The sequence below is a fragment of the Coccinella septempunctata genome, chromosome 1, assembly GCF_907165205.1.
Source record: "Coccinella septempunctata chromosome 1, icCocSept1.1, whole genome shotgun sequence".
Taxonomy (NCBI): domain Eukaryota; kingdom Metazoa; phylum Arthropoda; class Insecta; order Coleoptera; family Coccinellidae; genus Coccinella; species Coccinella septempunctata.
In genome coordinates, this window is record NC_058189.1 from 56,428,886 (window position 1) to 56,441,091 (window position 12,206).

Consider the following 12,206-nt stretch of genomic DNA (forward strand, 5'->3'; position numbering starts at 1 on the left):
CCCGGCATATCAGTGATATAGTAGTTACTTTAATTTTTTTTTTAATATAAACCGTGTGTTTTTTTGCATATTCCAGCCCCATATTTTTTCTTAAAAATCGTAAAGACCGAACGGTTGCACCGATCTCCGATGAAATTTCGAAATTGATCACTAAAAGGGATGCTTTTTTAGATGTCATATAATAATCTACGATTATTTTTCTAGGAGATACGTGTGTCGAAAATTGTTTTTGGAAAAATTCCCAGAAAGATGGAGTCGGTTAAATATTCGTCAAGAACGAACGGTTGCACCGAGATTCATTCTTAGACGAATTGCACTTCTACAATGTGTATCACATCAAGCTCTAAGACAATTTTTCTGGAAGATGCGTGTCTCGAAAGTCAGTCAAAACTTCCTCAAAACCGAACGGTTGCACCGTGATGGATGAAATCTTGAAAGTTGCTCCTTCACAACATTTAGATCTACGATAATTTTGAGTTGATCCCAAAAAGATGGGATCAGTAAAAACTTCCTCAAGATCGGAGGATTGTGCCGAGATGGATGAAATTCTCAGATTTATTACAAGAGTTACTCTTTCAGAATATGTATCACATTTCTATTTAGGGTTACTTTTATTGAGATATAAACGACTCGAAATCTGACCTTCGGAAAATCCTGAAAAAGATGGGTTCACTTAAAAATTCGTTAAGACCGAACGGTTGCGACGAGATGGATGAAATTCTCAGATTTATTACTAAAAGAGTTGCTCTTTCAGAATATGTATCACATTTCCATCATCTGTTACTTTTATTGAGAGATAAACGACTCGAAATCTGACCTTCGAAAAATCCTGAAAAACATGAGTTCAGTTAAAAATTCGTCAAGACCGAACGGTTGCGTCGAAAAGGATAAAATTTTCAGATTTATAACAAGAAGAGTTGCTATTTGAGAATATGTATCACATTTTCTCTACGTTTACTTTTATTGAGAGATAAACGACTCGAAGGGTGACCTTCGAAAAATCCTGAAAAACATGAGTTCAATTAAAACTTCCTCAAGATCGAACGGTTGCGCCGAGATGGATGAAATTCTCAGATTTATTACTAAAAGAGTTGCTCTTTCAGAATATGTATCACATTTCCATCAACTGTTACTTTTATTGAGAGATAAACGACTCGAAATCTGACCTTCGAAAAATCCTGAAAAACATGGGTTCAATTAAAAATTCGTCAAGACCGAACGGTAGTGCCGTGATGGATGAAATCTTGAGATTTATAACTAGAGGAGTTGCTCTTTGAGAATATGTATCACATTTCCATCTACGGTTACTTTTATTGAGAGATAAACGACTCGAAAGGTGACCTTCGAAAAATCCTGAAAAACATGGGTTCAATTAAAAATTCGTCAAGACCGAACGGTAGTGCCGTGATGGATGAAATCTTGAGATTTATAACTAGAGGAGTTGCTCTTTGAGAATATATATCACATTTCCATCTACGGTTACTTTTATTGAGAGATAAAGGACTCGAAAGGTGACCTTCGAAAAATCCTGAAAAACATGGGTTCGGTTAAAAACTCGTCAAGACCGAACGGTAGTGCCATGATGGATGAAATCTTGAGATTTATAACTAGAAAAGTTGCTCTTTCAGAATATGTATCACATTTCCATCTACGGCTACTTTTATTAAGAGATAAAAGACTTGAAAGCTGAGATGGGTTCAGTTAAAAATTCGTCAAGACCTAACGGTTGTGCCGAGATGGATGAAATCTTGAGATTTATCACAAGAAGAGTGAAATTTCTTTACAAAATTACTTAACGAGCTTAGGTTAATACAACCACCTGCGAACATACAAGAGGTTTTTTTACATACCGTATCTCAGACGTCTCATATATGAGACGTCTGAGATACGGTATGTAAAAAATTGCTCTCCAAAACTCCCTGGTATAAATTTTCAGCAGTATGTTTTTTCTAGTTCGGCCAGAAGAAGTTCTAGTGGACGGTCTACGTCAAATACCACTAATCTATATTAATAAAAGAGGATCTATGGTTTACTTCAAAATGCTTTATTGTTCAAACGATCGCACCAAATTGGACAATTCTTTTTTTGTTGTGTTTATTATTGTTAGGGCAAGGTTTATATAACAAAATATTCCCAAAAAAAATTGTACAGAACAGAAAAAAAAGGCATTCCTTTTTCTTACGACCAATCGAGCAATCACGATGAGTTAGTTATTATTATCTACCCTAGAAATAATTTAAATGGCAAAACTAGGTATGCCGGGTCAGCTAGTATATCATATTGCTCCAAAATTTCAACTTCATAAGTCGAATGTAGTCATAATTTACCAGTGACAAATATAAAATATGAACGAATTAAAGAAATATGGATGTCGCAAAATGGTTCACAGTAAAGCCATGACTTTTAGTTAAGTTCTGGTCATTTAGATCCAAGTAAGTCATATGAATATTTCACTGTGAAAATTTTGTGGAGGTTACAATTTTTCTCCATGCTCGATTCCAAATATTTATTACTGGAAGTATTAATGAAAAATAAGTACTCTTCTCCGGTTTAGTTATGAACTGTTTTCATCGTAAATGATACTTGAATTCCCGCAACTCCAATAAACTGTTTCGATGCCGTTCAATGAGGAATCAAAATATTATTTTTCAATTCTGTCAATCTTAATTCGATTCTTATTCCGCTTCCCAATAAATCCTATACGCATTCCCGAATCGATTAAACTCTATCGGTTACCGAGGTAATAACACACCCCCGAAATGATATTCGATAAAAATCTGCAAATTTGATACCTTGTCGAGTGCCAATTTACCGAAATCAAGTAAAAGAAAATAATGGGGGAACAGCGCGATAATAGAAAGAAGAAATTATCAAGTAGGCTGATCCTTCTGGAGGGTATAAGAAGGTTGGCCATGCCCAGCAGATCTCTAAGCGAGGGTACCGTAATGGTGAGTCCTTTCTTTCAAGTTGAAAAATACAATACACTATAATTCAGTAGTGCGGAACCCACAAAATAGGAGACTACCTATAATATAAGACAAAGAACCCCGACATAAATAAGAATTAAACCTCTATGATTTTAGCATTGATTGAATGATATTTTAATCAACTTTTTCCCAATTATAAAAACTGTAATAGAGTTCTCTCAGTAAACACCTCACCCATCAATGGACTATAAATTTGATGATATGAAGAATCTTTTATATTGGACTAAACACAAAATTGTTGATATTTTCAAAATGACCTTTCCTGTTTTGCAACATAACATTTTCAACATTACCATAAACTACTTAATCAATGCTATCTTAAAGTAGGTACAGTGTATCCCGAATTGCTAGATAGGTGAAAACGTTGAGAGGAGTCATGGGCTCAATTTTCGTGAAAAGTCTATTTTACGATATCCTCATTTGTCTTGAAGATATAACCAAATTTCGATATTATGTCGATTTCGAAAGTTTGCCATAACTTCTTTATTTTCGAAAATATCTGAAAACGATAAAAACATTCTACAGGAATACGACATTACATTCAACTTTTTTTTATCTCTTGTACTGAGGGTAGAAAAAAAATAACTTCTTTATATTACATGCGGATCCTTTTTTGATCTCACGTTATACAAAAAAATATCTCTTCGAAAAAATATACATATCGATATATTACTTCTAAATACTCAAGGCACAATTACAATTTTAGTGAAATTCCCATTTTTGATAGAATTATATGAAACCATTGACCACAAAAATGTCCACTCCTAAGAAATCTCCATTTGATAGGAATTAAAACTTCATTTATCAGCTGAAACATCTATCACTTCAATAAAATCATGTACTTCATGTTACACTCAATCTGAATAAATATCGAGCAGAATTGCTGACCAGGCAATAGGAATATGCCTTCCCATCTAGTGGTTGTCTATATCCAGGGCAATGCATCTTTTTGGAAATAATCTACAGCAAAAAATTCACTTTTATACTGATTTTGCGTTGAAGTTGTAAATAATAAATTGACATATATATGCAGGGTGAGTCTTTGACTCGTACAAATATTTCAATAGTTGATTCTTGAGGTCAAAAGAAACAATTTTTTCCTACACCATTTTGTGATTCGGCCCTGATAAAAAGATATAGCCATTTTAAGTTTTTATAATGAGCTGTGCCACTGCTGGAAAAACAAAATTACCTTCAGAATAACTAGGTAAATCTGTGACACTACACATCTGTGGATCTTTTAAAAAGAGTTGAATTCGGTCAAAGTATCGAATTTCTCGAATTTCACAGGTAATCTTAATTTCTGAATATCTAATTTGTATCCCAATAATTGCTCCGAACTGATGTCACGTGATCTCGGGGAGCTGTACTTATCACCTGACGTGGCAAGGCGAAGCATCGGTTTTATATTCGTCTTATCAATGACTGGTATCCAAGCGCTATGTATTTTTTCTTCTGTACAAAGTACAAAAGCGGTTGGTTACTAGTGTCATATAACACTTTGTCCGCGTCACCCTGTATTTCTCATTCATATTTCTTGAAGAATAATTGTTTTCGCGTTCTTTAAGCAAGCTCTATACACGGTGTATTTGAAGATGAGCCTTTTTTTCAACAGAAGATAGAACTGCTCAAAATAAAGCGTTTCACCAAAAATATATACAAAACTTTCAAAATGACAAAGTTGAAAAGAAAATTGAAAATGATTACTGAAATAGATCCTTTGTTAGCTGAATTATCGCAAAGCAGTGGGAAAAAAGTGATCTACTGATTCGACCATGTGATTTCGTTTAGGATATTGGCTCGTTCCATATTTACGTGGTTAAGAAAATGGAAACTTAGGATTGCCGAATTGTTCTCATTATTTTTTAGTAACTCACACGATTTTATGAAATGGCTTATTTCGATAACAACTGACAGAAGAAACTTAGGACGCAAGTGAAAAAAATAAAATAATACTTCAAAATCTCACCAATAAAATTCGTCTAAATTATTCACGAATTTTTTCACAGTGGGCATCACAGTCTTCTTGTTCGAACATTCCAACAATCGTGGAAAAATGGGATGAAATGGAGAAACATAATAGCATTTTTTCAGCATAACTAACATAAGCACTTTCAAGAAACTGACTCGATTTTCTACATTATTTTTTTCACCCTGAATTGCACGATACAACAATTATGATTCTCTCAAAAGTGACCTGATGCATCTAATCCGATGAACTTGGTACTGAACCATTCATTGTCCAGCCATATGTCTATGTTTTGTTTCGTTTTTGTGATGCCGGTGTTACCTTCCACAGTCCCGTACTTGAAATTCAATGAAAAACTTCTAGGAATTGTATCTCACCCATCTGAGACTTATTTGGATGAGTTCTACCTTCTATAAAAAAGCCTCACCTTTGAAAACACCCTGTATATACCCTAAACATCAGTAACATCACCTCACAATAACTGAAAAGGGTTATCACCATTCTTGCCTGAAGCTGTCAATTGACTACCAAATTACTTTAGAGCAACAGATGAAAAAGCTTGAGAAAGCAATACACGATGAAATACTACTGAAAATGGAGCCTCATGATTTAGGAGAATTTTATAGTAAATTGTAAATTTTTTCTTTTTTTTCAAATTTTTCCGACACTATCTTCTTTTTGGTATTTGTAGTGATTAGAAATAAAGATGCTTCCTATTCTATTCTAAGCTTTTGAATTGAAAAGTCCCTCTACCTACTTTTGAAAATAATGAGATATTCTAAAACTGAGCTGAAGGTAGGGAAGCCCTGGTTAACATTACAGACTACGCCTAACGAAATGACACTATTACCATAGTAGATTTTCATCGTCCCTTGGCGCTTTTCCTTTCAAGCTTATTAGCAAATCACGTCATTGAATAGACATGGCCTAAGATGTCTAAAAATATGGTGTATGCACTCGTCAATTTTTGAATGGAATGACATTAGACCAAATCGAAAATAAGAGATTCGTTTCGTGGCGGCGCCACCATGTTCTATCCTTGTTCTATGAAAGAAAATCTAATGATACTCTCTCGCTTTATTTTGTTCTGCGTTTATATCGTTCACAGATTACAGTCATCTCTGTGTTCCTGATCCATCAAAGAATCAGCTGTTAACGAATATTTGTGATTTACACTTGTATTTTCGTTGTAAAAATGAATCTGCAGATATTTCAACACTATAGAAGGATTCGAGTACTCCTATTTTTCTTCAAGATAATTTTTGTTTGACAAATTGTATTCGTGAGGAAGGCAATTCAATATGATTTCAATAAAACACAGTTGATTGGCGAAATATTCAATATATTCAGTTGACTGAAACGCAATTTTCACTATACTTGTGAAGAATATTTGAAGAACAGACTCGAACAGATTAACATATTTCTGTTTCTATGCTCACAATTCACATTACGTATTTTCAATACAGTTCCTTTATTGCTTAAATATTGCTGAAGTTGCCATAAAACTGTTAGCTCTATCCGTCCCGAATGTTCATCTGATTTGGCTCTGCCTCAATTTCCAACAACAAAGGGTGATAGTCCAACAACACCGAATTCTTAGCTGTAGTTCTTGATTGTCCATACAGAAAACTGAACGACATGTTCAATAAATGAATATTGTACGACCTTTCTCGAAAGTAATACATTTTCATACACCAATAATCGCTTATAAATACAGCACATTCGCAAGTCGTAGGAATGCATTCAAATTATTTTCAAATATCATTTGACAACTGTCAATTCCTAAACGGCGCTACCTATAGTGGGAAAAACGAAACTTATCTCTTATTTTCGAAGCGGGAAAAACAAAATCTAATCAGTGCATACACCATGTTTTTAGACATCTTAACATGGCCAATTTGTTAACGTCAAAACCGCTAATCAGGATCTGGGCTAATTTCAGGGCACATAAACTTCACACATGCTTTAATAGATCTTGTTCGTTAGATGGTGCCAAGCAGAAACCTCGCGAGCTATTTACCCAAGAAAAAAATCATTTCCACCACGACCAGAATGGAAATAATTCTCGGGCTTGATACGTGGAACGCGAGCGTCGCGTGTTTTAATTTTCGGCAACTTTCAGTTGTGAGAGGTGTCTCTCTGAGTCGAGTGGAGATCTTTGATTTTTTCTGACTTATCGGGGTTTTACATGTGATGTTCGTATCTGGAATACCGATCCACTCGGATTCCGATAGTGATTTGGACGATTCCGATCTCGATCCTTTGGAGTTGCTTGCGGTGAGGAACCTATAATTACATAATTGGCTTTTGGTGACATAAAAAAAATGTACAGGGTGTAAATGAATAGTTGCGAAACACTTCAGGCCGTGATTAATTGTGTGGGTCTTTCATACAATTATTTTCTTCTTTATTTGAGTAGCCCCTGCTCAGATACAGCTCCCTGAATATGGCACCTGAAAAGCAATCATAAATTTAAGAGATTTAAAGATACCAGAAAACTGACTGAAATTGGGCGATAAGGAGATAAGGCAATCAAAAAAAATTTGTGGAGTTCCCTTCTATAGTTGCATTTATATTATACCTTTGAGAAGTTAGTTTTTGTTAGTTTGTTTCATTTTGAACCAATTAAGGTCTCCTGCAATTTTTGCTGTAAGAAATGGTTTTGAAAAAGAATTATTTTATCACAATCACATAGCATGAGTCGTATAGGGTGGAATCATCTTCGAACTTACATTTATTTAGTACGCTAATACCATGCTGAAATCATTGGGGAAAACAACACAACAAAAAAAAATTTTTGTATGATCTTCTCGCTAACAATTTCCACTCAATTTCAGTTTTCTAGTTTCTAACTGAGATATTTTAGACATCTTTTTTGTAACAATAAGAAAATTCAAAATTTTGTTCAAATATTTCAACAGTACATTCTTGAGGTCAAAAGAGGAAACACGTTTTTCCCCTACCATTTTTTCCGAATCAGCTTAGTTTAAAAGATACAGGCTGATGAAAACCATTAAAAAATGTTATTTTTATTTCGTTTTCGAATGGCTGAATGCAACTCTGTTTGAAAGATCCACAGATGTGTACTGTCATAGATTTAGCTCGTTATTCTGAAGGGAATGCAGGGAATGCATATAGATAGATCATTATGAAAACTTAGAATGGCTATATCTTTCTTATCAGAGCTGAATCGGAAAAAATGGTATTGGAAAAAAGTATTTCTTTTGAGCTGAAGAACCTTCTGCTAAAATATTCGTCCTGTTTAACACAATTTCTTGAAAAAAAGGCTTTGATGAGTCGGTGCCTATAATACGTTCACTACTGTTTTGAGTTTTCTCATTATGACCATTACGTACCATAAAAATATCAAAAATAGAACAAAGAATCCAACTGTTAAAACTAAGTTGTACGCTATCTAATGAATACTTGAATGTCTTATAAAATAAAAGTATTCTTCATACTTTCTCGATTCCGATGTTCAAAAAAAGTCCCGGTGAAATTTTAAAAATTGGGTACTTTGGCTGAATACAACTATGTTTAAAAGATCCACAGATGTGTACTCTAACAGATTTAGCTTACTATTGGAAGGTTAGTTAGAAGCTAATCTTGTTTTTCAAGGGGTGGCACAGCTCATTTAAAAATTTAAAATGGCTACATCTTCTTATCAGGGTCGAATCGAAAAAAGTTGTATGGGAAAAAAGTGTTTCTTTTGACCTCAAGAAACTACTATTGAAATATTTGTACGAGTCAAAGACTTGCCCTGTATTTCATAACTCAGATTAAAATTTTTTTTCATCTGACATTTGCTGAATTTGAAGATTTAATAGGCAGTTTTGGTTTTGTTTTTCCAGGTTCATAATGAAGGTACTACATTGAACATTTTACATTTTCCTGTTCTATATTTGTTAGTGGAACTCAAGGTGGCATGCATAAATGTTGCATGAATTTTCTCGGTTTCAAAATATACAGAAAGATATACAAGGTGAATCGGAAAAGTCAAGCTCTTCTTACTGCCCTTACTATATTCGGCATTGCGTAAATGATGTTATCAATGGAAGTTTGAGGAATGTTTTGCCACATGTCCGTCGAAGCATTGGCTGTGGTAATGTCTGCAGTGGGTCAGATAAGCGGTGTAATTGCTGTGGCATAGCAGAACAGACATGTTTAAAACAATTTTTGTCTATACTCTCGAGAGGCAGCGTGCCAATCCATTCGGTTAGTACCTTGCATTTACCCTTTTCTGGGACTATTTTTTTGGTCCTTGCATTTTTAGATAATATGTATCAAATTAGTAGGTATTCTTTGCTGCCTTTTAACGAAAAAGGGACTTTTGATATATCATCCCAAAATCAACCTGTTCTGAATAATTCAAGTTTAAAGACATGTTCGTCTTTCACGAGTTTTTCTTCAGCAAGGTGAAACAAGATTGACTCAGCATTATTCAGAATCACTACACTAGTGTGTGGTGAATGAACTCACAACACAGACTTGACATCATTTACTGAATAAATTGGAAGATTGATAAATGTTGGTGGTTCATCATGATAGAGGAGAAAAATTCCTTTTTTCCCACAATCTTTAATAGGTGTTGAAGACGAGTACAGTTTCGAGACTTTTGAAGTCATAAAAAGATACAAGCTACAATGTTATAATACTGAAAAATTTCTGTTATATAAAGACCTATCTTCTTAAATCAGGATTCGGCTGATTTTTAAGATAGGTCTTTATATGACAGACATTTTTCAGTATTATAATATTGTAGCTTGTATCTTTTTATGACTTGAAAATGAGACTGTTTTGAAAACTATATACTTAGTCGTCATTAACACAAAGATTGTGGAGCAAAAGGACTTTTTCTCCCCATTCATCATTTACTGAAGTAAATGATGATAAAGTTTTTTTTTTAACATAACTTCCGAAATGGTTTAACCTAATGAATTCAAATTCTGCATTTTGAGGGTACCAAGATAAGTTACCCACATATTTTTCTATCACACGTTGGATTTCCGTATCGAAAAATAAGAATGGAAAATTATAGGCATATATTTAGAAAATTATTGATAATTACAGAGAAGGAGGGAAGAATGCGAACGAAAAGCCAGGCGGGGGGAAATGGACCCCCGTCTGGAATTCACGTTCCAGATGCTGATGGACGCAACAGGCCTTCCAAGAAGCGAAATTATGGACCACGTTTTCGAAGGGGATATGGTGAGTTAACAGAATATCTTGTCTAGCTAGAGTTAGAAACGAAATTATGTATTTAGATATAATGTTTTTCTTTAGATTCTTGAAACAGAATGTTGTTTAATTTTTTGTGGTATTTATTGGTTCTCATCTGCTGAATGATACCTTTGTCGATTCTACCCCAATAATTTCACAGTTGGATGAAATCAATCAGCTCTTCTTGCCGCACATGAAGACAAAGTTGATGTGGTATTATCAAGACATGGAGGAGCTAGAAGTGGTACCTGTTGTTGACATAAATAAGCCGAGCACAAGTAGACAGCTGCAACCTAGTACTAGCAGAGCAGCACAGCAGATCGTTCAGCCAACTCTCAAAAAGAAACTCTTTCTAACGAATGGTTGGGACGCCCCTCTAATTGGCGTTTGTGTTTATATTTTTAGGACGAATACAAGCAAGCAACTACCGGAGGAAGGCTTTCAAAAGGTGAGTTTGGTTGATAGATGCCATTAAATATACGAGGATATATTGAAAAAAAACTTCTTAGCCTACTATAGAACCAAACAAAATTTCAATGTCAAAATATTTTATTACTCAGCATATTCTCCTCTCAATTGGATACCTACATTTATTACAGCGAACCTACAAAGTCTTTAGACCATTCAAAAAAAAATCCTCCACAGCTTTTATTACCTCCTTGTTGGAAGAAAATTTACGACTTTTTAAACTTTTTTTAGTTGAGGAAAGAGATGATAGTCGGATGGAGCCAAATCTGGTGAATAAGGTGAATTTTAGGGGGGGCCCTAAATCAAGAATTTTTTGCATGGCAACATGAGATTTGTGTACAGGGGCGCTGTCCTGCGGATAGCTTTCCGCGTCTTTTCTCTTTAATTTTTTCCCGTAGAGTGGTCAGTAATGTCGAAGTGTTATCTCTGGTTAATGTTCTACCCTTATCCAAAAAATCAATCATGATTACTCTATGGCAATCAAGCAATCCCAAAAAACTGAAGGAAGAATTTTTCCAGCAGATTTTTGGACACGAAAATTCTTATGTCTTGGAGAACCAGAGTGTCGCCATTCCATCGATTGTTGCTTTGTTTCTGGATCGTAGAAAAGTACCCAAGTCTCATCTATAGTAACAATTCGGTTTAAGAAGTCTACATCGTTTTCAAATCGAGCACAGATCGAACGCGATGCTTCTACCCTTGCACGCTTTTGGTCAACAGTCAAACATTTGGGTATCTATTTTGCAGCAATTTTTCTCATGTTCAAATTGACGTGAATTATATGATGAACGCGTTCGTATGAAATATTCAGTGCTTCAGATATCCGTTTTAGCCCAATTCGACGGTCTGATAAAATCATGTCATGAACTGCATCGATAATTTCGGGGACTGACACAGAAACTGGCCTTCCCGATCGGTCATCATCTTCAATAGAAAATTTACCTCTTTTGAAGCTTGCAGTCCAATTTTTCACGGTCGCATACGAATGACTTTGATCACCAAGGGTATTAAGCATATCTGCGTCAATCTGCTTACCTCTTAACCCTTTTAAATACAGGTACTTGATGATGGCTCGATACTCCAATTTTTGGATTTTCACAATTTCGGTGGACATTTTTTTCTTTTAATTTATTGCGTAACTCTGGTTTACTTTTTTAACCTCAAACTTCATACTGACACTTATAATGAGTTATAGTTCGTTGCTATGGTAACGCAATATTTTTTTATGCATTGAACTGGTCTAGGATAACTAGATATCAATACATCCTCGTACTCCCAGCTATTATGTCCAAAATCTTTCAGAATCTTTGTTGTTGTGAAGGGAAACATTTTTTCCTTCATCAAACGCGTTTCTTTCAGGATCTCTTTTGTGGCATAATCGATGCTCAAAAAATTGGTTTGGTCACTACCATCGAGCGTATCATCGAGCATATTTTCATGGAAGTTTTGGCCCACCCCCCACTGGATTGTGAAGACGATGCTGCGAGTTGTCCAATGGTGAAAAACCAACTTCTGCCTGCCTTGAGGTCATTCTGTAGCGCTTTGAAAGGTGTGCTAATATT

At 34.9% G+C, this 12,206-nt stretch overlaps 1 protein-coding gene across 1 annotated transcript in view; it reads left to right on the plus strand.

The window, feature by feature from the left end:
• The first annotated feature begins 10,343 nt into the window (after positions 1-10,343).
• LOC123319395 (dynein axonemal heavy chain 5) overlaps positions 10,344-12,206 on the plus strand; it is a 35,279-nt gene continuing 33,416 nt past the window's right edge. Inside the window, exons 1-2 of the mRNA XM_044906333.1 lie at positions 10,344-10,624; positions 12,004-12,193. Of these exons, the coding sequence (XP_044762268.1) occupies positions 10,370-10,624; positions 12,004-12,193 (445 nt within the window). The 5' untranslated portion in view covers positions 10,344-10,369. The remainder of the gene's footprint in view (positions 10,625-12,003; positions 12,194-12,206) is intronic.